At 37.4% G+C, this 27,465-nt stretch overlaps 2 protein-coding genes across 8 annotated transcripts in view; one reads left to right on the top strand and one right to left on the bottom strand.

Annotated features, from left to right (window-relative positions):
- Positions 1 to 27,465, bottom strand: part of LOC100619697 (zinc finger protein 420-like) — a 380,349-nt gene that overhangs the window by 298,408 nt on the left and 54,476 nt on the right. The gene's annotated exons all lie outside the window — the stretch shown is intronic.
- Positions 1 to 27,465, top strand: part of LOC100619428 (zinc finger protein 527-like) — a 65,012-nt gene that overhangs the window by 27,131 nt on the left and 10,416 nt on the right. For 2 of the 7 annotated variants that reach the window (XR_008915381.1, XM_056812758.1), the window contains exons 7-9: positions 378 to 562; positions 20,568 to 20,666; positions 24,380 to 27,122. Coding sequence is in view for 2 of the 7 variants with exons in the window: in XM_056812758.1 (XP_056668736.1) it covers positions 378 to 562; positions 20,568 to 20,666 (284 nt within the window). In the remaining 5 variants the exon portion in view is untranslated. Of the gene's footprint in view, positions 1 to 377; positions 16,290 to 20,567; positions 20,667 to 24,379; positions 27,123 to 27,465 lie in introns of those variants that run through there. The other 5 variants (XR_001627055.2, XM_056812764.1, XR_008915384.1 and 2 more) reach the window with 3 other exon arrangements.

The following is a 27,465-nucleotide window of genomic DNA, read 5'->3' as shown; positions in this document are numbered from 1 at the left end:
CTAGTACTGTGGACAGAGCATGCCTGGTCACAAAATTTTTCTCAGCTGCCAGGATTTCAAATCAAGTCACTCATCCAGCTTTTCTGAGGTCATGTTCTGAGTTAGGAATTCAAAAAAGCTAGCCTGTCCAAAATCCCAGATTTGTTATGAAGAACCAGTGAGATGACATGGAGGCTCTTTGTTATTTAAATTGTCATTTAGCTTTCATGCAATAACATTTTCACATAATGGATTATGCCCATTTAAGTTGGAAGACTTTCTTCATATTTGAGGAAATAGGATATAAAGCAATTTATGTTCTTTACAGTGGAAGAAAGGAGATAGAGATATATGTGTATGTCCCTATATACATATGTGTTACCGTTTGTTTCTTTTAGAAGGAGAGCTCAGACCCCAAATGAAGATGAATCCAGCTGAGGAGAGCCTTCCTATAGAAGAAATGGACCTACGAAGATCCATGAGTGATGGCCATGGTAATGTTGATTTCAGAGAATTCTCTGTTGTACCTCAAAATTCATCTCATATTGAACATCAAAGAATGCACACTGAGGAAAAATCTATTGTAAGTAATCATTGTGGAAAAACTTGTATACACACGGCCAGTATTTGTGGATATCAGTGCATCCACACTTGTGAGAGACTTTATGAATGCAAGCAATATGGAAAGGTATTCAGTCGGAGGTACCATCTTGGTGTATATGAGAGACTACACTGGAGAGAAATCTTATGAATGCATTCAGTGTGGAAAAACTTTCACAGATAATTCTAATATCAGAATCCACATCACATCAGAGAATCCACACTGGGGAGAAACTATGAATGCAAGCAATGTGGAAAGACATTTAGTCAGTGATCTCATCTTGCTGTACATCAGAGAATCTACACTGGGGAGAAACCTTAAGATTGCAGCAATGTGGAAAGACATTCAGTCAGTGATCTCATCTTGCTGTACATCAGAGAATCCACACTCTGGAGAAACCTTAAGATTACAAGCTACATAGAAAGATGTTCTCATGCAGTTCTAGTCTTGCACCTGGCTTTAGCCTGAACTTGACCCAGAGGTGAGGATTGAGTGATGGAAACCATTGAGTGAGGATAGAATGGCAGTTGGGAAAAGGCACCAATAAAGTTGAAATCATAAGGCGAGGGCAGAGTGATGTCTCCAGCCCTGCTCCCTGGACTGTGGCTCCTAAGATGAAATTTGTCAGTTAGTGGGCAAAGAAAAGGTTTTGATGAACTGAGACAAGAGCAGATACCCAAGCTCATCTTGTAAATTTTAGATTTACTCCACCCTGTTTAGTCTTTAGAATTTTAGCAACCAAAAATGTATACACCCCCACTTAAGTATTAACTGTAGGGGAGGAAGGTCTATGACCCAGGTATGCTAGCAAGTGACAAGTCAGAAGCAAATGACTGACCCCCTTGGCTGTCCAAAGACAAGATTAAACCACCATTGGTACATGTGAGACACATGAATTGATGTAAAGAACTGCCTTTATATTTCACGTCACTTCCTGTGAGAGCAGCTTGGCAATTTAACTTAGCTTGGAGGATCTGTAGCATGAGACCTCAAGACTGCATCTCTTAGACTGTCACATGGTGAATGCAAGGCTGAATCCCCTTTCCAAGGCTTTCTAAAGGCACCAGCCTCCAAGGAGGCCCCTGATCTTGGAGGAGGCCTCGTGGCTGGAAGCCAAGCTAGATTTAATATTCTGGGAAGGCCCCTTGGCTGAGGCCTCTGAACTCCCCCTGGCTCAGACCAAGCCAAAGCAGATTTTCCCCTTTCTCTCTCTCTCTCCCTCATTCTTAATTTCTTCCTTCTATTGTAAATAAACCACCATAAAATTCCGTTCTGACTTTAGTATTTCGTTGGGATTTAGAATTTAAATCCCTGGTGACCAGTAAAATTACATTGATTCTCAACCCTAAAAAATAACCCATAACAACAATCTCTTTCTGTTTTGTTCCATAATAGAAAAATATGTGTTGTTTTTATAAAAATGTTAGCATGTATCATATTTAAAATAGGATTTCCAAGAATTTATTCCAGGAATTATTCCAAAGAGAATAATTTATAATTTAGTTACAAAATATAGACAGAGTGAAGTAAGAAAATCAGAGAGAGGTTAGGGTATGATAGCTAGCCTAAACAGTTCAGTCCTTAACCAGAGAGTCCTCTGCCCTGGTAGCTGAGGACCTGGAGCAGTCTCTCTCATGAACTAGGTCTCTCCTGAGGCTAGTTTCTTCAGAAATTCCAGGAAAATAATCAGCTTTTTCACTCACAATATGTCAGTCCAAAAGAACAAGATTTAAGAACAGTCTCTAGGAACAGCGTCTCAGGTCCAATCAGCAGATTCTTCATCAGTCTCAACTCCAAAAAATGAAGAACTCACTCTCACCGGAAGTTCAACTCTGAGTAGAACTGCACTCAAAAAGTTTTCACTCTTTATAAAAGACACTTTCTTTTGCCCCACTTCGTGTGCCTTTCCCTAATTTTACATCTACCAGTCACAGTTGAAGCTTTGCTTTAGACTGTGTGACAAGGGAATCACTTTAAAAAAAACTGATATATATTAATTTAAGGTCGCCAAGGAATTCAGCTATGTAATTCCTAAATGAAAACTCAAGTCAGCCGTCAACCTTTTATGGAGTTTAATTTCAATAGGAGGAAGAAAGGAATTAGAGATAGAGAGAGAGAAAAAGGGAGAGAAGGGAATAGGGCTTAAATACCCCTTCTGTTTAGGCTGGGCCAAAAGGCCCAAGCCCTTAGATAGCTGGGGCAAAGAAAAGAGATCAGTCCCTATTACTCACGTGACCAAAATGGAGAAACAGTCTCAGAGGCCCCCACCTTCAGCTTCCTTCAGAGCAAGCTTCTCAGAGTACACTGCCACCACTCCGACCAACTTCTCAACCACCCCGAGTCTTCAGACTCCCCTATCTTTAAGGAAACCATCCAAGTTCCCTCCCCTCAGTCCTCACATCTACCAATCACTGTCCATGTCTTCCCTGTGCCAATGGAGGCTCTAGCTTAACCCAGGACCGCCCAGAGGTCTCTGGCTTTTGCACATGTCTGTTGAAGGTCATATTTTCAAATAATTAAATCTTTGATCCTTTGCTACAGCCCTTTCTAAATCCTGTTAACCTGAGTAGGGTAGAGATTGGAATAATTAAATTTTGATCTAGGCTGCAGCCCTTACTCAATCCTGTTAGGACTGAATAGGGTGGAGATTGATTCCAAGTATCTCCATTGTATCAATTCTAAAATCAATCATGACTCAAAGAAATTCCTGTTCTATGCTTAAGCATAGGTCAGAGTCCTTTCCATTGTTCAGCAAAAGGTTTCTGTCCTAAAGTAATCTTAAGAAGGGAAGGAGAAGGAACCTCCCATGCCAATGGGATTCACATTCCAAAAGTCAAGACCCACTATCAATAGGAAATTTTTCAAGTATGAAATTTCCCAATGGTGAAATTTCCAACATTTATAAGTCTAAGAAATTTTGAGGTTTACAACTGCCCAGGGACAGTCAGTTTAATTCTGATTTGTTTCCCACTATTGTGCACATGGGTCACAGACTTACCACTAAATGATTAAGTGGCATGTTTACACTTTTGGTGATTAGATCTAAAAATGGGCAGATCTCCCCACTCAACTTTAAGTAGGGTATTTGTACTTTTGGTGATTAAATAAAAAAATGGGCAGGGGACATAATTTAATTTTCACAATCAGGGGAGAGTTAAATTTAATCTTCACAGTTGCTTGACTGAACTTCTCTGTGAGCAAGGCTAGAGCACCCTAATGGTGGCCACCAAATAGCAAGTTAATTTGAGCAGTGAGGAATGTATAACTCTCCTATTTTCCAACTTTTCTGCCTACTACCTTTTAATAAATAAAATTAATTTAGGACCAGTCTCATAATTTTTTCTTTTATACTTTTCATCACAGAAACCACACATTCACACTGAGATCTCAGTTTGCTCAAAATCAGACAATTCACTCTACTATGTTGTAAGCTCTCCTAAGATTAGGCCCAAATGGGCATATGATTTAGACTTAAAGTGTGATCGTGTAAACAAATTAGAGGAGCATAGAATAGTTTACTTTTCAGATCAATTTATTGATGAGGGAAAAAATTATGACTAAGAAATAGATAACATTATAAGGTATAAAATAGGTCATTTTGTTATATCAAATTCAAAACTGTACAAACAAAACGAATGTGACCAAGATTAAAAGTTGAAACAAGAAATTATCATTTGCTTTGCAACATGTCCAATTAAATACTTAGTTTTTAAAAATTCTAACCCTGTTCTCTAATGCCTTAATCAATTCATGGCATCTAGATCTAAAGAGTAATTAATTTAGTAAGAGAATAACATCTTTGTTCTATAGGAATAATTTGTAATTAGCATCATTTCCTATATAAGGTTTCCCCCAAAATTCTTACAAAACAAAAATTAAAAGATAACAAATGATATTGTAGATCTCAAATATGAAATAAAATTATTGACATTCCAATGATTTCTATTCAGTTGAATGCATTATCAAAATAATTATCTTATATAGGAAATCACCGTGCATCTATCAGCTTGACACTGTGGACTGATTGCATTGAGAAGCCAGTGTAACATAACTGATATAATTTCTACAATTTCTAAACCTATCACATATTAAATATATAATAAATAATAAAAATACAAATAAGGCCCATTTTGTATTAAGGTATGTACAACATATATCGCTAAAATTTATCACACCGGTACAGGACTCTAAGCTTAATATGTTTGTTAGAAGGAAGCCAGACTCCCCAAAAAGCTGGACCCTGCTGAAATCCAGAGCAGGGACCCTGAACCTTAGGAGATAGACTTTTTTATGACAAGAAATCTTATGACACAGTGACAGAAAATATAGTCACAATGAAAATAGAATGGATGCAAAGTCATTTATATGGGTATTTTCTTGATGACACAAGTGTGATTAATCTGCTAAGTAAAAAATATCACTCTGGGTGATAAGTTTGCTGTACTCAGGGTCTTGGTGTTTTCACTGATGATCATAGTAGAATAGTAGAAGTCAACAGTTTTGGTTAAATAATATGTGAAAACGAGTAGCCCTTCACCTCCTGCATCACTTGTCTTTTTTGACAAACAAGACCATCCTTCCTCTTTTTGTTGGACCATCTTGTTATACACCCAAGACAGGTGTGGTAGGATTTATGGAATCTCCTGGCTTTCAGGCTTAAGTTAGTTGGGATGTAAATAAGATTTGATAGTACCCCAAACTGTAATTATCTTAGCTAATGTTTATGATTCTTATAAACTAAATTATATTATTTGACTATGAACTCATAATGAATGATTGTGTTATGAAAATAATCATAAAGGCTAATACTATTATAATAATAAAAGGGTATGTATAAAAGTTTCACACTAACACATACAAGGTCAAATATAATTATCCTAATAGGAAAACAAGTGTGAATTAAGGTGCTACTACATTATCATGTATTTTAAAATAGTTCCATCAAATCTAGATTCATCCTTGTAAATGGTACCCTACAGAATCTTTTCTCAAGAGGCATTTGCTGCCAGTACCTCAAATGATAGGGACCTCTACTTTCAGATTAGTCTGCTGCCAGGGTTTATAGATATCTACCTGTTCTGTAAGAGGGTCTGAGTCCTGGACATGAAGGAGGGAAAGAAGCAGGTGTTGAAGAGTCGGGGAAAGCGGAGGCTCAGAGGTGAGCATGGCTAGTGGCCCAGGTAAAATTTAAGCCATGTGTCAGCATTGAATGCCCAAGGGAGAACTAGATCTAGGATTCTCAGAAGGAAACAAGGAAGCTCTAAGAGTTTAGGGACAAAGAGAAACTCAGAAAGTGAGATGCTACCTGAGAAGACTGAATCCAAGAGGTCAAGGTGAACATAGAGGACATATTACAAACAGTGGAGACAACTAAGGGAAAGTTATAAGATGGAGGGTCTTGACCAATAATCATCCAGGAGGCCATTATCACTTTGTCAGAGACAGAGTAGAGAGGAATTCTTTTGGGAGAAACACCCAAGTTTGTAGACGAATCTCAGCCCAAGAATGGGAGACTCAGATTCTATTCAATTTGTAAGAAAAAAAAATTTTTTAAGATGTAGGATATGGTTTTATAATAAATGATGGAATAGTCTGGAGTCTAATCAGGTAGCCTGAGGGCTGAGGGACAAGTCCAGCGGGTAGTAGAGTAACCTCTTTGCAACTGATTGTATAGAGTAGCAGCCACAACTTTAGAATAGCATCTTCCCAGCTCTGTGGATTAGGGTTGGAATATTTATTAAGGCCAGGGAGCTTGTCATCTCCCATCCTAGAGAAATCTTTACCTTTCCTGAAAACCCTGGAAGGGGAGCATGGCCAAATTCAGGTGCAGGTGTGTTTTATGGTGTGATGTCATAGGGAATAAGGAGTCTGTGCAAATTTGGGAGATTCCTCTAGAATGCCACTTTGGGAGCCAAGCCAGTGGTCTCTCAGAGGGTAAGGGTCCTCTGCCTAATATGATGGTCCATTCGAATAATGGAGTGAGAGATACTGTATGCTCAATCCCACAGACATGACATGATGAGTAGGCATCACACAGTGTTCTGCCATGGCATGGAGGTTCGTTTATTATATAGGTTTCAGTGAGTACATACTTCTTTGGCACACAATGAATTTTCTACATACACGTTTCCATGGGACTTAATAACAGATGCAAAGTCTAAGGGGATAGTCAGTGAAACATTGTTGCTACAACAGATGGAGATAAATGATATGTGAAGGGTGATTTGGAGGTTAATCCTTCTTGACCTAAGGAGAATCATTTTTACTTTTGGTCAGCTTTCACAATCAATCACAATTACTGTGATTTTTAGATTTTCTCCATCTTGCTTGGTCTAGCACCCAGGAATGTGCACACCCACACTACACGGGCATGTGCTAGCAAATGACTAATCAGAAACAACTGACTGCCCCCTTGGGCTGTCTTAAGCCAAGCTTGAGACACCATTGGCACATGTGAGATGCAGGAAGTGAGGGAGAGAACTGCTTCTAGAGTTCTTGTCACTTCCTGTGGAGAGGGCTAGATGCCAGTTCGATCTTGGAACTCGAGCTTGGAGGAGCCCCACAGACAGCTTTCCTTCAATCGGTCACATGGGTGAGTGATAAGGACGAACTCCCCTTTCCCTTGGCTCTCAGGCTAAAACCCTTGAACTCCTGCCTCCAGCTCAGCCTGAGTCAGAGCAGTTGAGTTAACTCTCTCTCCCTCTCTCTCTCTCTCTCTCTCTCTCTCTCTCTCTCTCTCTCTCTCTCTCTCACACACACACACACACACACACAATTTCTTCCTCCTATTGTAATTAAATCACCATAAACTCCATTCTGATTTGAGTGTTTCATTTTAGGATTTTAAGGAATTAAAATCCTTGGCGACCAATAATATTTATATTTCAGTCTCAACTATAATTTTAACCTTTACATTACTTAGGAGAGGACTAACAAAACATTTTGTAGCTAAGTGCAGGGTTAGAGGGTAATTTAATGACAGACCAGACTTGAGGTTTTCCTCAATTTATAAGTTCTATTTTTCTTGTGTTACTTTAAAGCGCCTGGCAATGTTGCCTGGTTTCTGTCTGCAGTGGAGTGTGTCTTGAAGGTGATTGATGTTCTTGGCTTGCCTGGCTTGTAACGGGAGTGAATGTAACTCTGTGGAGAGGGAAAGGAGGGGGGTAATGGGTAGTGCTCTTTAGGTTTTCATTCTGTGAATGTAATCTTTTAGGATAATAATCCTGGGGGATTAAGGTGGCATATATGTTTATTGTATAAGTCTTTGCTCTTATATTATTTCTTTTGTATTGAAGAGAGAACAATAATCATTCATTAGTGAAAGAAGTTAATATGAGAGAAGTTACAGAGGGAGATCAGTGGGAGCCTCATTTTCTGGGGGCTGTACTGTGATTTTGTCAGCCAGTGGGGTTTGACAGCTTCCAACGATGCCAGAGTCCCTAGGGCACAGGCCCCTTTTTCTGCATTGTCCATCATGTCATCATTGGTCAGGGGACTTCTGCTGGCTCCCCATTCCTTTGAGCCTCATTCTCTACTTCTTACCTCATTGCCACCATCTTCTGAGGCAATCTGGAACATGGCTTTCTCCTAGAACTAGCTACTGTCTATCCAAACTAACAGTCACATCTCAAAAGTCATAGGGCACCATCCCCAATTTACCATTGAATCACACTTTCCCTTCACACATCCCCTATTTTCTTAGGAAGGAGTTTTACCAAATTCCTTTTGTGACACAAATATGGTACTGATTCCAAAACCAGGCAGACCAAAAACCAAGAAAGAAAACTACAGACCAATTTCCTTAATGAACATAGTTGTAAAAATCTTAAGTAAAAAGACTCCAGTAAGTGATCATGAGGATTATCCACTATGATCAGCTGGGATTTATACCAGCAATTCCAGGATGGTTTAATACTAGAAAAACCACATAATAGACCATATCAATAATCAATACAACAGAAATCACAAGATTATACCAATAGGTGGAGAAAAAGCTTTTGACAAAATACAACACTCATTCCTATTGAAAACACTAGAAAGTATAGGAATAGAAGGGCCTTTCCTTAAAATAATAAACAGTTTATATTTAAACCATCAGCAAGTATCATCTGCAATGAGGACAAGTTAGAAGTCTTTTAAGTAAAATCAGGAGTGAAGCAAGGATGCCCATTATCACCTCTTTTATTCAAAATTTACTAAAAACACTAGCAGTAGCAATTAGAGAAGAAAAAGAAATTGAAGGAATTAAAGTGAGCAATGAGGAGACTAAACTACCACTCTTTGCAGATGATATGATGATATATTTTATATTTAAAGAACTCCAGAATATCAACTAAAAGGCTAGTGGAAATAATTAACAACTTTATTAAATTTGCAAGATACAAGATAAACACATAACTCATCAGCATTTCTCTATATATTTTCAACAAAACTCAGCAGCAGAAGATAGAAAGAGAAACTCCACTTAAAATCACTCTAGACAATATAAAATATTTAGGAATCTATCTTCCAAGTCAAACAGAAATTATATGAACATAAATACAAAATGCTTCACACAATTAAAACTAGACATAAACAATTGGAAAAACATGAATAACTCCTGTGTAGGATCAGCTAGTATAATAAAAATTACAAACCTACCTAAATTAATATACTTATTCAGTTCCATACCTATTAAAGTACCGAAAAAAACTTTTTTATAGAATTAGAAAAAGATTATTAAAAAGTTCATTTAGAAGAACAAAAGATCAAGACTATCAAGGAAAATAATGAAAAAAAAAAAGTGAAGGAATGGAGCCTAGCAGTACCAGATATTAAACTGTACTATTGTATAATTAAAAATCTGTTACCCTAAAAAGGAACTACATATTCTGAGAGCCCACTGAATTCCTGTCATTATGTACTTCCTGTAAACAGAGGATAAACTCAGTGGGAGTTGAGGCTCCTCCTCTCTTTGGCATGCAGCCAGCAGTGATGGTGCTGAGTGGGGATTTTTAAAATGGCTAACCAGCCAGGGGCACATGGTTTTTATTTTGTATCCTCTTTATTCCTTGATTTCTAATGATCTTTAATAAATTGCCTAAAATAGATTATTTTTATTATTGCACATTAATTTTAATTTTTACACTATAAATCAGTGGTCATCAAAACAATATGGTATCAACTTACCGAAAAGTCTATTCCCCAGTTGACAAATGGTCAAGGGATATGAGTAGGCAGTTTTCATATGATGAAATCAAAACTATCAATAATCACATGAAAAAGTGTTCTAAATCCATTCTGATTAGAGAAATGGAAATTAAGACGACTCTGAAGTACCACCTCACACTTAGCAGATTGGCCAATATGACAGCAAAGGAAAGCAATAAATGTTTGAGGGGATGTGGTAATATTGGGATACTAATACATTGCTGGTGGAGTTGTGACTTGGTCCAACCATTCTCGAGGGCAATTTGTAATTATGCACAAAGGGCTTTAAAAGACTTTCTGCCCTTTGTTCCAGCCATCGCGCTCCTGGGTTTGTACTCCAAAGAGATAGTAAGTAAAAAAACTTTTGCAAAAATATTTATAGCCACACTCTGGTGGCAAAAAATTAGAAAATGATTCCCTTCGAGTGGGAAATGGCTAAACACACTGTTGTATCTTCTGGTAATGGAATTATATTGTGACAAAAGGAATAATGAACTGGAGGAATTCCATGGGAACTGGAACAACCTCCAGGAAATGATGCAGAATGAAAGGAGCATAACCAGGAGAACCATATACCCAGAGACAGATACACTGTAGCATAATCAAATATTTTCTTAGGGAGGAATTTTACCAAATTCCTTCTACTAGCAACAATGCAATGATCCAAGACATTTTGGAGGGACCTATGAGAAAGAATGCTATTCATATCCAGAGAAAGAACTGTGGGAGCAGAAGCACAGAAGAAAAACCAAGATCTTGATCACATGAGTTGATGAGGAAATGATTGGGGATGTAGACACTAAACAATAATTCTGGTGCAAATATCAATAATATGCCATAGATTTTGAAAGGATGTCTCATCATTATCATTTTCTTCAATGAAATTATTCATTGTTTCTATGATTTGTTCTTTAACTAACCTATTTTGGAGAATTGTATTGTTTAATTTCCAATTAATTTTTGATTTGCCTCTCCATGTACCCTTACTAATGATTATTTTCATCATGTTGTGGTCTGAGAAGGTTGCACTTGTTTGCAATGTTTTTATGCCCTAATACATGATTGATCTTTGTGAATGTACCATGTGCTGCTGGAAAGGTGTATTCCTTTTCTGTCCCTATTAATTTTTCTCTACATATCTACTATCTCTAATTTTTCTAAGATTTCATTCACTTCTCTAACCTCTTTCTTATTTATTTTTTGGTTTGATTTATCTAGTTCTTTTAGAGGAAGGTTCAGGTCTCCCACTAGTATAGTTTTTCTAACTATTTCATCCTTGAGCTCCACTAGTTTCTCCTTTAGAAATTTGGATGCTATGCCATTTGGTGCATACATGTTGAATACTGATATTTCCTCATTGTCTATACTGCCTTTTATCAGGTTCCCTATCTCTTTTGACTAGATATTTTTACATTTGCTTTGTCAGATATCATGATTGCAACTCCTGTCTTCTTTTTATCAGTTGATACCCAATAGATTTGGCTCCATCCTCTTACTTTTACCCTATGTGTGTCAACCTTCCTCATGTGTGTTTCTTGTAGACAGCATATGATAGGGTTTTGGTTTCTAATCCACTCTATTTGCTTGCGTTTTTGGGTGAGTTCATTCCATTCATATTCAGAGTTATGATTACCAGCTGTGTATTTCCCAGTATTTTGATTTCCACTCCTAGTCCTGCCCTTTCTTCTTTCACTATTTCTTTCTACACCAGTTTTTTGTTTTTATTCAGTCCCCCTAATACCCACCCTAGTTTTACTTGCCTTTATACCCCCTCCCTTCTTATTCCCCTCTTATTTTCTTTACAGTCTTTTTAAACTACCCCTACCCTCTCCTTCCCTTCTAATGATTCCTTCCCCACCAGTTTGTTTGTTACCCTTCTACTTCCCTATAGGGCACAAATCAATTCTCTGCCTCAATGTATTTGATTGTTCTTCCCTCTTTGAGTCAATTTCAAAGCACATAAGAATTGAGTATTTTATGTCTTGGCATTTCATCCTATACAGTTTGTCACTATTCCCTCTAAGTATAATTCTTCTAGTTACCAAGATGATAATAACAATTTTTAAGAGTTACCAATATCCTCTTTTTTTGTAGGGATACATACCATTTTAACTCATTGGGTCCCTTAAGAAAAGGGTTTTTTTGTTTGTTTAGTTTTGTTTTTATTTTTTCCCCATTTCTTAATTACCTTTTGATGATTCTCTTGAGTTCTGTGTTTGGGCATCAAATTTTCTATTCAGGTTTGGTCTTTTCTTTACAAATACTTGGAATTCTTCTATCTTATTAAATGACTATACTTTCCCCAAATATCTATAATATGGAAAGAGGTCTTGATCATTGACACATGTAAAACCCCTTGGGATTGTGTGTTTGCTATGGGAGTAGGGGAGAGGAGGGAATTTAATAAAACATGAATCTTGTAAACTTGAAAAAATGTTCAAAATAAAAATTAGAAAAAGAAAGAACCTCACCCCCACACACACACACACACATACACAAAGAAGAGTAGAAAGGGATAGAGAAGTAGAGGCATGCCTCTTGGATTGGAGAATATAATAGTTAAAAGAGTCTAAATGGAGAAAAGGATAAGAAAGGGACAAGCAGAGAGTATCACTCATAGAATCATGTTATAGAATTGGAATTACTAGGAAGACTAAATCCCAAGGAAATGAGAGAGGGCTGAAGCAAAAGTTTGAGTGTTGTTTTCATACATATTTGTGTTGGGAGACAGGAGGGAAACAGACTAGATTCTCTCTGTGTCACTTTGCATTGAGTTCATTAAGATATCCAAGTCATTTCTAATTTACTGTTATAACTTGAAAGTCACCATGCCAAAGTCACGAAGCTCTTCTGATGTTCTGCTCCTATGGAGCTGATGGTTCCTGACTGGATTGCATCTGTAATTTAGACATCAGAGGATTATAGACCTTGACCAGCACTACCTCAAGAGTTTCTCCTAATTTGGCACACATCACTAGGATGTGAATGATAACAAATATGTGATAAGATTTGTAAATTGTTCTCCTTTGATATTTGGCATGATTTTAGGTAACTTCCAAGTTCCCCTTGTAATTTTATTCCCTGTTAATACATTCATATTGATCAGGAGAGGGAGAGGCTAGTGGGACCAGAAAGAGACAAAATTTTAAGACAATCCATACCCTGGTCTTCTGTCCACCATCATGCACCACCATGTCTAGATAGTAATCTAACCAAAACCATAGCAAAAAGAACAACATATAAAACATGACAGAAGAGTGTAGGCCAACTATCACCTATCTAGTGTACTGGGTTCTACGTCTGAGTGCAGAAAAACTTTGAAATGCTGGGACCCTACCTAAGTCAACAGGAGAGCACCCCATGCCTAAATAAACCTTGAAGTCCCTGGCTCTGACACATCCCTGCAGTGAGGTCCCCAGATCTCTGACATTTGGCCTATTTAAGCCTGTGGTGAGGCTCCTGGATCCAGGGCAAAGCAGTTTACACGAATCTGAGCTTTTCAAGTCATCAGCAGTACTGAGAGGAGACAGAATCAGCAGCTTTTAGAGCTCTCAGCCCATAGGCCATCATCACCATTGTGAATTTTAAAAACTATTCCACCCTAATCAGACCATTCTTTAGAAGATCTGATTTAGCTATTTCCTGATCAATAACTATAGAGATACTTGGAATAACAGAATCAGGTCTTGGAAACTACATTCTTCACCCTTCTTAGTTTAACAAGATTAAGAAGGTCTACATCAAACTCAAGATTTAATTATCCAAGAAAATGGCCTTCAACAGACATGTGAAAACAAAGGATAGACCTCTGGGCTGTCCTAAGTCAAGATTGAGCCACCATTGGCACATGTGAGATGCAGGAAGTGAGGTAGAAAACAATCTCTGGAGTTCTCATGACTTCCTGTGGAGAGGGCTAGACGCCAGTTCGATCCTGGAGCTCAAGCTTGGAGGAGCCCCACAGACAGCTTTCCTTCAGATCAGTCATGTGAGTGATAAGGACTGACTCCCTTCTCTGCCTTGGCTCTCCGGGGCCTTAAACTCCTTTCCTTCTCTCCCTCTCTCTCTCCCTCTAATATTTTCTTCCTCCTGTTGTAATTAAATCAGCATAAAATTTCCAGCTGAGTTTGTGTGTTTCATTAGGATTTTATAAATATAATCCTTGGTGGTCAAATATAATTATTACATTCAGTCTCAACCATAATTTTAACCCTTACACCATGGAAGTAGTGAAAGTTGCAATAACTTCAAACTAGAGCTGAAGAGAAAATTGCAGTTTAATAGAATGCCCCTCTAATCTGAAAAGAGATCCCACCTTTAAGATATAATTCTAAAATACATATTTTAAGACTGGTAAAATGAGCCCGCTGCAAAAGAAACACCTAACCACAGAAAATAACTAAGGGAAAAAAGAAGAGCAAGGCATAGACTCAGTAGGAGACAGTGAGAAAAAGCAGCCACATACATAACAACAAAGAAAAATAGAAATTGGTCTCAGGTGCTGAAAGTGCTTAAAAAGGATTTCAACAATTGTGTAATTACAATTTGAACCCTAGAACTACTATTCTCAGCACCCCACCTTCCTTACCACTTTACATGCTGATATAGGGAGGATATAAATTTTGTGTGACACTGCCTCTTGAGCTCTTCCTGTGATTGTGTTTTACTTGAGGTGGTATGAGGTGAGCAGGTAGTATACCCTCTATCCATCAGTACTGAGTATATACTTTTAGGGGCAGAAATGGTCATTTAATAAAATAGAAGACTCCTTTAATAATAATAATAATATAGCACAATATGATATAGCATAATAATAATAAAGCATTCCTGATGAAAAAACCAGACCTAAACAGATAATTTGATGTCTAAATAAAAGTTCAAAAACAAGTATAAAAAGGTAAATAAGAAAAAAGAAAATTTAAGGGATTCAGTAAGTTCAAATTGTCTATATCTATCTAAAGATTATATTTGCAACTTTAAAATTTCATCATTATTGTAGTAGTTAGATGCATACAGAGGATGTTGGAGTAAGCTATTTAGGATAACAGTAAAAAAAATCAAGGGGTGAAAAAAAAGATTTCACTGATAGAAAAGGGAAGAGAGAGGTAAAATGGGGTAAATTATTTCACCAAAAGAGGCATGAAAAAATAAAGCAACTACAGTGGAGGTGAGGATGAGGGTAGTGACAGACAATGCTTATTATGATCAGTATTGGTTTTAGAGAGGGAATAATAATCAGACTCGTTGGGGTATAGAGTCCTATCTTAACATAATGAGAAGTAGACGACAACGTGAAAAGGGGGTGGTGAGGAGGGGTGCAATATAAAGGATAGGGAATGGAGAAGGTGATTAAAAGCAAAACACTTGTGGAAAGACAGTGCAAAAGGAGAAACAAGATTAAATTGGTAAAACAAGATGAAGGGGAATACACAGATGCCAATCATAACTGAATGTAGATGGGATAAACTCACCCTTAAAATGGAAGCTGATAGCAGAGTGGATTAAAAACCAGAATCTTATGATATGCTGTTTCCAAGAAACATATGAGTCAGATAGACAAACACAGAATAAAGGTAAGGGGATGGAGGAGAATGTATTAGGCTTCAACTGAGATTTATAAAAATCAGGAGTGGCAATCATGATCTCAGACAAAAGTAAAGGAAAAATAGATCTAATTAAATGACACAAGGAAGGTTGATATGTCTTGATAAAGCATACTATATACAATATGGTAATATCAATACTTAACATATGCATCACATAATATAGCCTTCAAATTCTTAACAGAGAAACAAAAGAGCTTAAGGAAGAAATAGACAGTAAAACTGTACTAGTAGAAGACCTCAACCTTCCCCTCTCAGGATTAAATATAATTAAAAAATAAATAAGAAGTAAAAGAAGTGAATAAATTCTAGAAAAAGTGAGATTTAATAGCTCTCTGGAGAAAATGAATAGGGTTAAAAAAGAATGACTCCCTTTCAGTGGCACATAGTACATATTTGAAAATTGACCATATTCTAGGGCAAAAAAGGCATAACCAAATGCAAAAAAGCAGAAATAATAAATGCATCCTGTTCAGATCATATTGCAATAAAATTTATAATCCATAATAATTCATGGAAAGACAAATTAATTAGAGATTAAATAATCTAATTCTTCATACAGGGTGGGTCAAAGAACAAATTTTAGAAACAATGATTTCACTAAAGAGAATGACAATGAGACAAAATATCAAAATTTATGGGATATAATCAAATCAATATTTTTGAGAAATTTTTATATTATTTATATCAAGGAAAAAGAGTAAAAGGCAATCAATGTTTTGGACAAACAACTTTTAAAAAACCTAGAAAAAGAACAAATTGGCAATCTCCAAATAAAGACTAAATTTAAAATCCTAAATTTAAAAAAAAAGGAAAAATTAGCACAATTAAAAGTATGAGAACTATTGAACTAGTAAATAAGACAAAGAATTGATTTTATGAGGAAGAATAAAATATAGATAGAATATTGGTTAATTTCATTGTTCAAAAAAAGGAAAGAAGAACATCCAATTACATGTACAAAAAGTGAAAAGGGTTAATACACCTTCAAAAATGAAAAGAGTAAATATATCTCCAATGAAAAGGAAATTGAGGCAATCATTGGGAACTATTTGCACAATATATGACAATACATTTGACAATATGTAACAGTTAAAATTTAGGGGAGATGGGGAGACTGAGGCAGGTAGAAATTAGTTTCTCTCTGCAAGGAGTATTATATTTTTTAGAGGTTTATTAAAGGTTAAAGATTAAGAATATACAAGTAAGAAACATGTGCCTAGGCCAGAGGCCTAGACAAAATAACCTCACATCATGGAAGAGACGCCTCTGCTCCAAAAACGGAAGTCCAAAAGGGCCGAGCCCTTCAAAAGCCTTTGCTTAAATATCTTCTCAATCTCGGCCCAGGTGAGATTACAAGGCCTTCTGGGGAAGTGGAGCAAAGGCTCATGGGGATTGTAGTCCTGTATTCGAGTCTATTTTTTACATCCCCCCGTGTGATCATTTGTGGAAAAATTAATTTTTCCCCAAAAGGATCATAAAAACATAATAAACTTAAAAGATTACAATAGTGTGAGGATAAGAGAAAAAAAGAATAAAACCAATAATTTCTGAACACATTGACAAAAAGCCGTTAGGGGGCAGTCCCCTTTGGCATAAAAGTATACATACAAATAAATGTTCAATCAACCACACCCAAAGTTCAATTTTGTGCAACTTGTGGTCTGGAGGCTTCTTCATGGTGGCTTCTCCAACAGTTCAGTTCTGGATTCAGAGAGGTAGCATCTTCTTCACCTAAAATTCTTCTCAAAAGGAATTTAAACTTTGCAATTTAAATAATGATATTTTTACATTCCCCCGTGTTGTGGGTGATTGAAAGATTCAGAATCAGTTAGGGATGCATGGCTGAGGTATGAGGTATATGAATCAATTGGCAAGAGATATTAAAAAGACATCAGAAAATACAAGGCTTTCTCACAAAAAATGAGATCCAATTCCTCTTTGTATCTGGCCATGATCACTGTGAGTAGAAGGCAAATGAATTGAACAAGGTTAACAATTTTTCATCTTTAAAAATACAGTAGTACAAATATGTAGATATCAAAATCCCCAAAATTCTCAATAGCCCAATTAATTACAATAGCAAACAAACACACTTTCATATTTCACATAAGTTGCTGTATGACATTTAAAAAAAAAAACCTATGAATTGATGGACATTTGTCACAATCTTTACAAACATAGCAATCTTTAAACCTCGGTAATAAACATATATATATTTTTAAACAAAGTAAAACTCATCTAGGGTTAAGAACATAATCAAGAAATCTATATATCATTCTGGTGCAAGTAAAGTAGTGAGCTGAAGAGTATAAATAAAGGGGTGCTCCTTTTGGAGGCTTTTTAAGGGTACAAATGCCCTGAAATTAACTGCCCAACTTCCATTCACATGTGGGAAGGTTGGGGTTTATAAAATACATTTCACTTCAGCTCCTAGAATGGGCCTTACCTCGTGGTAGGGGCAGGCAAAAATAACCAGATTGTTAAAAAAAATTCCAAAAATCACATTTAAAAAACCCTTAAAATCAAATAATTTGAGGTATTTAGCACATTCAAATTCCAAAGGTTGTTAATACAATTATAACCAGTTCTGAAGTCCATCTATCCTCAGCAAAATTAAAAAAAAGCTGTTTTTTTTTTATATATGGGCTTATTCACAATAATATTTGTTCAACACAGTTATAGGGGGAAAACAACAGAATTTTAAAACTCAGTACATTCAAAATAAATTCAATTAACTTTCAGTTCACAGAATAATATTGAATCCAGTAATATATGAACTTAAAATCACAAAGTTATATCTTAAACAAAACAATGCAATAGAATACAGAGATGTTTATAAACCATTGGAGTCTGAAATGCCTTAGAATATAGTCTTTATTCTCTTCAAAGTTCCTTGGGGGTTTTTTTTTGTTTGTTTGTTTGTTTTTAATTATCCATTTAAATGTCTATTGTCCGAAGGTAGAGTAGTAAAGGCTAGGCTACGGGGTTCAAGGGATCCGTCCAGGGCCCCATAGCTGGGAAGCATCGGAGGCCAGATTTTAGCTAGAGACCTCCCTTCTCTGGGCCTGGCTTCCAGTTCGCTGGGCCACCCATTTTCCTCCCCAAAGTTAAAGTTGAATCTTTGGGCTGAGTCTGCTCCCAGACAGGCAGGTAAAATCAATGAAACTGCCAGAAGAGTCAAAAATCCTTTTAAACAGCCCATTGCTATTAAGTTTCTGTTTGAAAAGTCTGTTTCTTCTCTCTAGTCTTTTCTCTCTTTCCCCTCTGACCCCGAAGTGGCCAATACCCCCAGCCACGTGGAGGCTTAGCCTAAGGGAAAATTACCCGGTCTCCTTTCCCTCTAGTCTCTCCCCTCCGCCCACGTGACCAATACTGTTACCAGCTGGTCGCAATGAGTCCTGAGCGATCTGCTCCAAGGATCTGGGTGATGAGCCGGCTGGGTCGGGCTCCTGGGTCTGGGGCGCAGAAATAGGCAGGCAGCGGGCCGGTGAGAGGCCAGGAGCAGGAGCGGCTGCGGGGGTGGTCAAGGCTGGGACCAGGTACCAGGTGAGGACGATCAGGGCTGCAGGCAGGAAGCGGCGGGGCCGAGCCAGGTGGGGTGGGCAGCAGGTCCGGAGCCTGTAGCAGCTTTGCGAGGGTAGAAAACCTTGGCCAGAGAGATATGGCTCAAAAAAAAAAATTCTAGGTACTAGCTATTAAAACTGAATTTAAGATCAGAAAAGAAATCAGAAGACTGAAAGTTCTTTTTTTCCATTAGGTCGCCAACTGTAAAGAATTAAAATTTAGGGGAGACGGGGAGACTGAGGCAGGTAGAAATTAGTTTCTCTCTGCAAGGAGTATTATATTTTTTAGAGGTTTATTAAAGGTTAAAGATTAAGAATATACAAGTAAGAAACATGTGCCTAGGCCAGAGGCCTAGACAAAATAACCTCACATCATGGAAGAGACGCCTCTGCTCCAAACGGAAGTCCAAAAGCCCCAGACCTTCAAAAGCCTTTGCTTAAATATCTTCTCAATCTCGGCCCAGGTGAGATTACAAGGCCTTCTGGGGAAGTGGAGCAAAGGCTCATGGGGATTGTAGTCCTGTATTCGAGTCTATTTTTTACAAATATAAGTAAATGGGCAAATATTTACAAAAAATATCAACTTCCCACATTAATAAAAGAGAAAATAGAATATTTAAATAATCTTGTCTCAGAAAAAGGAACTTGAACAGGCTATCAATGAACTCCCTAAGAAAAAATCTCCAGGTCCGAGCCATCAGGCCATGACGCCTTGACAAAGTCACGTGTGGTAGCTATGGAGGACATAGAGTGGCCCTTGGCAAGATGTGATTGTTCACTCAGTCCCCCTTGCATAACCTCTCTCATAAGTATCCCTTATCTATGGAATTGACATGATTATTATTCCCTCTAGACTCAGAAGGAATAATGCAAGAGCAAAATGCCTGTACCCTAATTCTCCAGAACATCACCAAAAGATCAGACCCTTAAGCCCAATCCCAAAAGACTACCATGGGTTAACTTTTACTTAGACACATAATCCTCAGTAAAACCGCAGCTACAGGCCAATCCCAGAACTCTCTCATTCACAGAAACTTATTCTCATGAAGCCAGCATACAAATCAATCATAAAGGCCCATACAAAATGTGCAGGTACACCAAGCTTCATCATGCCTCAGTGCCTCAACTTCACAATCCAGTAACTCACCAGTGATAAACTTCCTAGTAAACCTGAAAAAAAATAATCAGTATAATATTAAATCTGAATTGTGTTCCCAGTACATTTCAACCTCAATGATATGGTTGTTGAATTGTCTTTAAGAACTTCTGATTGATTACCTCTAATAAGTAAATTTCCTTGATTGTGTGTAAGCTCAAAACTCCTCACAGGGTAATGAGAAAATTAAGTCACCTGTGATGAAATCATTTATCTTTTGTGAAACCTTTATATTGTTAAGAATCTGTAATCACAATACAAGAATATAGAATGTTAATCAAGTGATTTGTTAAAAGTTAATGTATCACTTTTCCAATTATCTCCATTTAGACATGTGTGTTAGGTAATGTATATGTGTGCCAAGAAAATGGGTATAAAAATAAGCATCAATCCTGGGGATGGCAGAACAGCTATCAGATGCAAAGCATTCCCATGGCTGTAAAGATACAGCTGTCTTCCGTTTGTTATTTTCTTAGCTGATCGTTTGCCATCTCTTGGGAACCCCTGGAGTCACGAGTGAGGTTGGACCTTGCCCGTGGCATTTCTGGCACCGGGACAGGACCTTTCCCAGCTAGGTAAGTCCCCTTCCCCAAAGCCCCATAAGTTTCGAACAGATCAGGTTCACCCTCCGGAAGAGGTTCCAGGCCTCCCTGTGGATGGAGCAGGGTTTGGGGGGGGGGAGGGAAGAGTAATCCAAGGCTCCCAATATAAGAGGAGAAGTTCAGGACTCTCAATATAAGAGGATCAGTTCAGAACAGGAGAAGATAGGAGAAGAAAAGGGCAGCCATGGGACACAGTGAATCAAAGGAAAGAAAGCTATTCACTGAAATAATTAAACCCAGTTTTCAGAAAAGGGGAGTAAAAGAGAGAAAAGTAAGCAAGTCAGAGCTGACTAAGCTCTTGGAGTGTATTCAAAATTGCAGTCTGTGGTTCCCCAACATAAGGATGGTAGATTTAGACACAGAAGAAAAAGTTAGCCCCAACTTAGGCCATCATACCACCATGCAAGTAGTGAAAGTTGCAGAAACTCGGAACTAGAGCTGAGGAGAAAATTGCAGTTTAATAGAATGCCCCCTCTACTCTGCAAACAGAGCCCACCTTGATTGTAAAAATGTATTTTAAGACTGGGAATATGAGCCAACAGCAAAAGAAACACCTCACCATAGAAAATGTCTAAGGGAACAAAGAAGAGCAAGGCATAGACTCAGTAGGAGACAGTGAGATCAAAGCAGCCACATGCACAAGAACAAAGAAAAATAGAAATTGGTATCAGTTGCTGGAGGAGCTTGAGAAAGATTTTAACAATTGTGTAATTACCATTTGAATCCTTGAACTACTAATCCCAGAATTCCACACAAAATATAAATTTTGTGTAACCCCACCTCTTGTGCTCTTCCTATGATCATGTTTTGCTGCAGGTGGTGTGAGGTGAACAGGCAGGAGAGCTAACTTAGGTTGTCTTATTTCTGTTAAATAATTAGGTTTTGATACTTCTATTTCCTTTTTATTCATTCTACTTCAAGTGATTATTAATAAACTTTATAAAATATAATACTTGGAGTTTTGGACATTGATTTAAATCTTACACAATCAAATAAGAGAGGTAGAAGAAAATTGGAGAAGATAAAAGTAATGCAAAAATAGAAAAAAAGCTTGAAAATCAGAATTTGTTGAATGGAAAAAGAGGCACAAAAATTCAGTGAAAAAAAGAGTTCCAGGAAAAATAGAAATAACCAAAAGGAAAAGGAGTTTCAAAATGTAATGGAAGAAAAGCAGTCCATAGAAATTAGAATTGGGAAAATAGAAGCTTATGACTTCAAAGCACATCAAGAAACAATCAAACAAAATAAAAAGAATGGGAGGGGGAAAAGAAGTAAATATGAAAAATCTCATAGAAAAAAACAAATGACCTGGCAAAAAGATTCAGGAGAAACAATCTAAGAATTATTGAACTATGTGAAAGTCATGATTAAAAAAAGGATAGATATCATTTTACATGAATTATCAAACTACTCTGATATTCTTGAATAAGAGGGAAAAATAGAAATGGAAAGAATCCACAGATAATCACCTGCAATAAATCCCCCAAATGACAACCACTAGGAAATTTATAGCCAATTTCAAAACTTCCTTATCTGTGGTGAAGATATTACAAATAGCCAGAAAGAAATTGAAATATCACGGAGCCCCAGTGAGAAGCAGAGGATCTAGCAGCTTCTCTATTGAAGGATCAAAATGCTTTGAATAGGATATTCTGGAAGGTAAGGGAACTGGGTTTATAACCAATAATCATCTACCCATAAGAACTGAGTACATATATTTGGGGTAGGGGGGAATGATCATTTAATAACATAGAAGATTCCCAAGCATTCTTGATGAAAAGACCAGACCTAAACAGAAAATTTGATGTCTAAATTAAAAAAAATTTTTAAGTATAAAAAGGTAAATAAGAAAAAGAAAATTTAAGGGATTCAATAAGGTCAAACTGTCCATATTTCTGTCAAAAGATGATATTTGTATCTTCAAAATATCATCATTATCATATGTGAACTTTAGATTACTCCACCCTACTTAGTCTAAAAAAATCAGGAATGTCTACACCTATACTTAAAGATTAAGTATTTAGGAGGATGGCCTATGACAGACACGTGCTAGCAAATGACAAATCAGAAACAACTGACAGACCCCTGGGCTGTCCTAAGTCAAGCCTAAGATACCATTGGTACATGTGAGATGTAGGAAAGTGATATAAAACCATCTATATATTTTGCATCATTTCCTCTCTCCAGCCTCTTTGACAGCAGAGAGGTGGCTGGAGGCAGCGTGCTGAGTGTGTCAGTATCTTGGCGTGGAGGCTGCTATTGTCTGAATTTAGCGGTGAGTTTTCCTTGGTACCATACTGGAAGAAGCCTAGTAACCTAGTTCAGGTGAGGCGTCTTCTCTGAAATCTCTAGGAGTTTAGGCTGATTTTTCTCTCTACCTTCCAAACACTATCCTCTTAGAGAAAACCTCTAATCTTCAAAGACCTCATGGCAAAGGACTTTGAACTCCACCTGGCACAGGCTGTGCAGGAGAAATCCTATACTTTTCCCTCTCTTTTCTCCTTGATTTCTTCCCTGTGTATTGATTAAACCACCATATATTTCCAAACTGACTTGGGTATTTTATTTGGGATATCCTCTGGTGACCAAAAACTAAATTTAGATTAGGTCACAACCCTAAATTATCCTTACACATAGTAGTTAGATATAAACAGAGGATGTTGGGTAAGCTGTTTAGGATAACAGGCAAAAAAAAATCAAAGGATGAAAAAGTATTTCACTGATAGAAAAGGGAAGAGAGGTAAAATGGGGGAAATTATATCACCAAAAGAGGCATGAAAAAATAAAGCTATTACAGTGGAGGGGAGGATGAAGGTGGTGACAGGCAATGCCTATTCTGAGTTGGGATAATCCAGTCTCCAGTCTCCCAGTGTGTGGCTATGGAAGAGAGAGTCACCATCACCTGCAGGGTCAGTTGGGGCATTAGCAGTAATGTAGCTTGATATCAACAGTCACCAGGAAAACCTCCCAAGCCTTATCTATCCTGCTAACTCCCAAGCATCAGGGTTCTCTGCCTGCTTCAGTGGCAGTGGGTCTTGGATAGATTACACTCTCACTATATGCAGTATGGAGGCTGAAGATGTTAAATATTACTGCTGTGGACAATATAATAAGTTCCCTCTCCCACAACGATGTCTGCCTGAACCAAAAGCTCCCCAGGCTGTTGAGCTCTTTAACTCAAGGTAGCAGCTGCTTCCTCAGGAGCACTTGAGGCAGAGATACCATAGAGCTTTTCTGCCATCATCCATTTGACCAGAAGTGTCAAAAATCATATGTTCTGCTTGAACCAGATTAAAATGTAACTGGGAAACAAGTATGGAAGTAAATACAAATACAACAAAAATTAAATAATGGTGATTTGTGGTTCTCTGAATCCAGTGTACAGCCAGCAGGGATCCCTATGAATGGTTTTGTGGTCCCCTTCCTATCTGAGTTTGAAATAGTTGTAGTTAATTATTACTTAGTTATTCAGATGAGACAAATCAAAACTCACACCCAAACATCTTTACTCAGTGTGGGAACCCCTATCAGTATGGGGGACTCCAGAGGTATGGACAAAGGGATTGTGATGAATGATGGTACTTGGGAGGGGAAAGAACCTCAAAGAATCTGGAGGTAAATTTTAAGCCTTTTCAGACTCCATTGCCTTATTGATGTTAATTGTTTCCATTTGTTCCCTTCCCCAGAATGAAGAAGTTTCTGTAACTCAAATCTGAATACAAGATGTATGTAATTGACTGTTAACCACTTTATAAGTTATCAAAATTGAAATTTTCTGTTACATTGTCTTTATTTGTACCTCCCCTATAATTGTACTCTAGAGGAATATCTTTGTAAAAGCCCATAAAGAGCATTTTGTTCCTATCTTGCCTATGTTAATTGTCACACAGAGATAATGGATGGACTCCATCATATTGGTTTCAACTTGTACACAAGTTTTGGAGAATGTAATTGTCTAGTGATTTAAATTGATTTTAATGAGTATTCAGACATGGTTTTCAGATATCTGGGAGCATCCCTACCTCTGACTGATCATTTGCCTGCCTCCTGAGTTGTTTGTAACAAGAGATAAGGGTCCATTTGTAGTTGAAGTAAAGTGCAATGGCATTGTTGTATTTTCCCATCTCTGCATTTATTGTAAATGTAATGGATGATGTATCTGAAGTGATTTTCACTTTTTAGTACTTGGCTCCACATGAAAATGGGTGGGACATATTGGAGACATTGGAATTCTGTTACACTGTTATAGTCTTATATCAAGAGGGAAGGAGGTGCCCAAGTGGCTTAGTTACCCTGAGATGTGTTATAATCTTATACAGAAGGTGGGAATGGTTTTTCCTGTGACCCCTAGTAGTTTCAAAATGGATTTCTCATATTTGTAATTCTTCATCAACAGTACGGAGGTTTTGGGGGGATTTCTCTCCTAACAAATTTTGGAGTGATGGTAATTCTAGACGTTGTTAATAATGTCTTTGTCAAGGTTGAAAGATTGGCTAAATCTGTAGAACTTGTGACAAATATTCACGATTTCATAAATGTCTTATAATTTTGGGGATTTTGGTACTTCTTAGAATCTGTATTAGTTGTTGTACTACTGTTTTTAAAAGGCTTTTACCTGGTGAAAAAATTATGTACACTCACACTGTGGATCCTGACCATGTTAAGAGGGATATAAATTTCATTTCTGAGTGAACATCTTTTGTGTTGTGCCTCTGCTTGGCTAACACATTGTCACATGGAATGTGAACTGTGAAATTATGATTTTTAAAATTATTTTTTCTCTTTATGTTTATCATAGGATATTTTATTTTTTTCTTTCTTTTTTCCTAACCTTGGTGATACTTGAAGTACATGAAATCAGTATTAATGTGTTTTACTTGAAGGATAAAGTTTTCAGCATAAGTTTACAATATCACTTAGCCCTAGTAATATGCTTATCAAGAAGCTTTTGACTGTGGAAACCTGCCATTTATTGATAAATGTTATGGGACTTTGTTTAATGATTCTGTCTGATTCCAAGAGAAGGCAACAAAAGAGTCACTATACAGTGCCAAGTAGCATGAGGTGAAAAAGGACCAAATCCAATCCAGGGAGGATTGTTGAACATCTCTGCCAATACAAAAAGATTTCAACCTAATGTGCGAATTGAGATTATGGCTCTTGACATATGTTAAGATACAGGACTTCCTTGAACCACACTCCATGTGCAATACTTTGAGTCAAGTACCTCAGGTTGGCTATCATCCATCCTGGCTCCCCCTATCTCTAACAATGATGGTAAAATCAGACGAGGGAATGATTTTTCCCATTTGCTGCTGAAACTTAGTTCTTTCTTATAGTTTGGCATTTTCTGTAGTCCTGGCTGCAAATGCGTAAAGTCCTGTATTGCTGCTATTGTCCTACAGGCTTGTGGTATATACGTTACTTTATTTGGTCCTTGCTGTGATTCAAAAACCTGTTACTGTTTATTTTTTATTTTTTTCTCAGAATTTTATATACATAAGATTTTTATTTTATTTTTTATTATTTCTGTACTTATTATTCTTATACAGAATTTCATTTTTTCTCTTTTATTTGGGCTTTTGGGTGGTTTGTTTTTGTTTGTTTTTTTGACAATTGTTTTATATACCTCATAACTTAGTCATGTATCCCAGTGTGATACTAGTGTTGGTCAACACCTTCCTCAGGAGAGACTGTGTAATGATCCTAAAATGCAAGATTTAAATTTTTTTGAAGAAATTTCAGGAAAAGAAACTTGCCAACATCATGAATAAAGAAAGTGGATCCTTTTGGAGAAGGTGCTGAAAGAGTCACACACTGCATCAAAGATCCAGAATGAACTTTGGGATATAATGAACTGAATTGAAGGAGGTTAAACATACTTATTCTGAATGTAAACTCTTATGCCAAAGGGGACTTCCCCCTAATTGGCATTTTGTCAGTGTGTCTATCAATCAGGTTTTTTTTTTTTATTTTACTCTCATCTCTAAAAACTGTAACTTCTTCTTAGAAAAATGCAATATTGTATGTACTTTTAGCTAGAAGGTATTTAGAGTTATAAGATAGCCATATTTAAATGATCCATCAGGGAGACTGGTCTTCCAAAGGATCACAGGAGGGATGGTGTCAAGGAAGTTCATTCTCTCCCCTTCCTGAGTAGCTTGACCTGTCCATCAAATATTCCTGACTTAACACAGTTGCACCAGGTTTGTGCCCTCTACATGCTGTATGTAAAAAAAAAAAAAGTCAAAGCTTTGGGGCTTGAGAGGAGGGAGAAACAAGAAGAGAAGGAAGAAGGAAGAAATCAAGAACAGAGCAGGTAGGTAAAGGGGGAAGGAGGAAGAGACTTACTTGCAGGCTAGGGACCACGTGGTCAGGTTACTTATAGGAATGATTGTCTACCCTTTCTAATAAACTTTATAAAATATATATCTGGGTAGAGATGTTATTTCCATTCTTACATGAGAGGCCAGAGGTCATTCTGGGTATGTTTTGCATGGTGAGGTCTCAGCCCCTGCACAAGGCTGTCCTGACATATAAATACATCTCTATCCCCATCTGCCTCATTCTGGGCTCAGAGCTCTCTGCCTGCGGCTCTACAGAGGACACAATGATGTCCCCATCCCAGCTCCTCTGCCTCCTGGTGCTCTGGGCTCAGGGTAAGACTAGCCACAGGATAACACCAGGGAAGGTTCTCCAGGAGGTTCCAGAACTATAAACCCTATGAGGGAGGTATAAGGAGATGTTCTCTATAGCCAGTGGGGATGACATA

This window comes from Monodelphis domestica, chromosome 1, assembly GCF_027887165.1.
Source record: "Monodelphis domestica isolate mMonDom1 chromosome 1, mMonDom1.pri, whole genome shotgun sequence".
Taxonomy (NCBI): domain Eukaryota; kingdom Metazoa; phylum Chordata; class Mammalia; order Didelphimorphia; family Didelphidae; genus Monodelphis; species Monodelphis domestica.
This window is presented reverse-complemented; position numbering and strand designations above follow the sequence as displayed.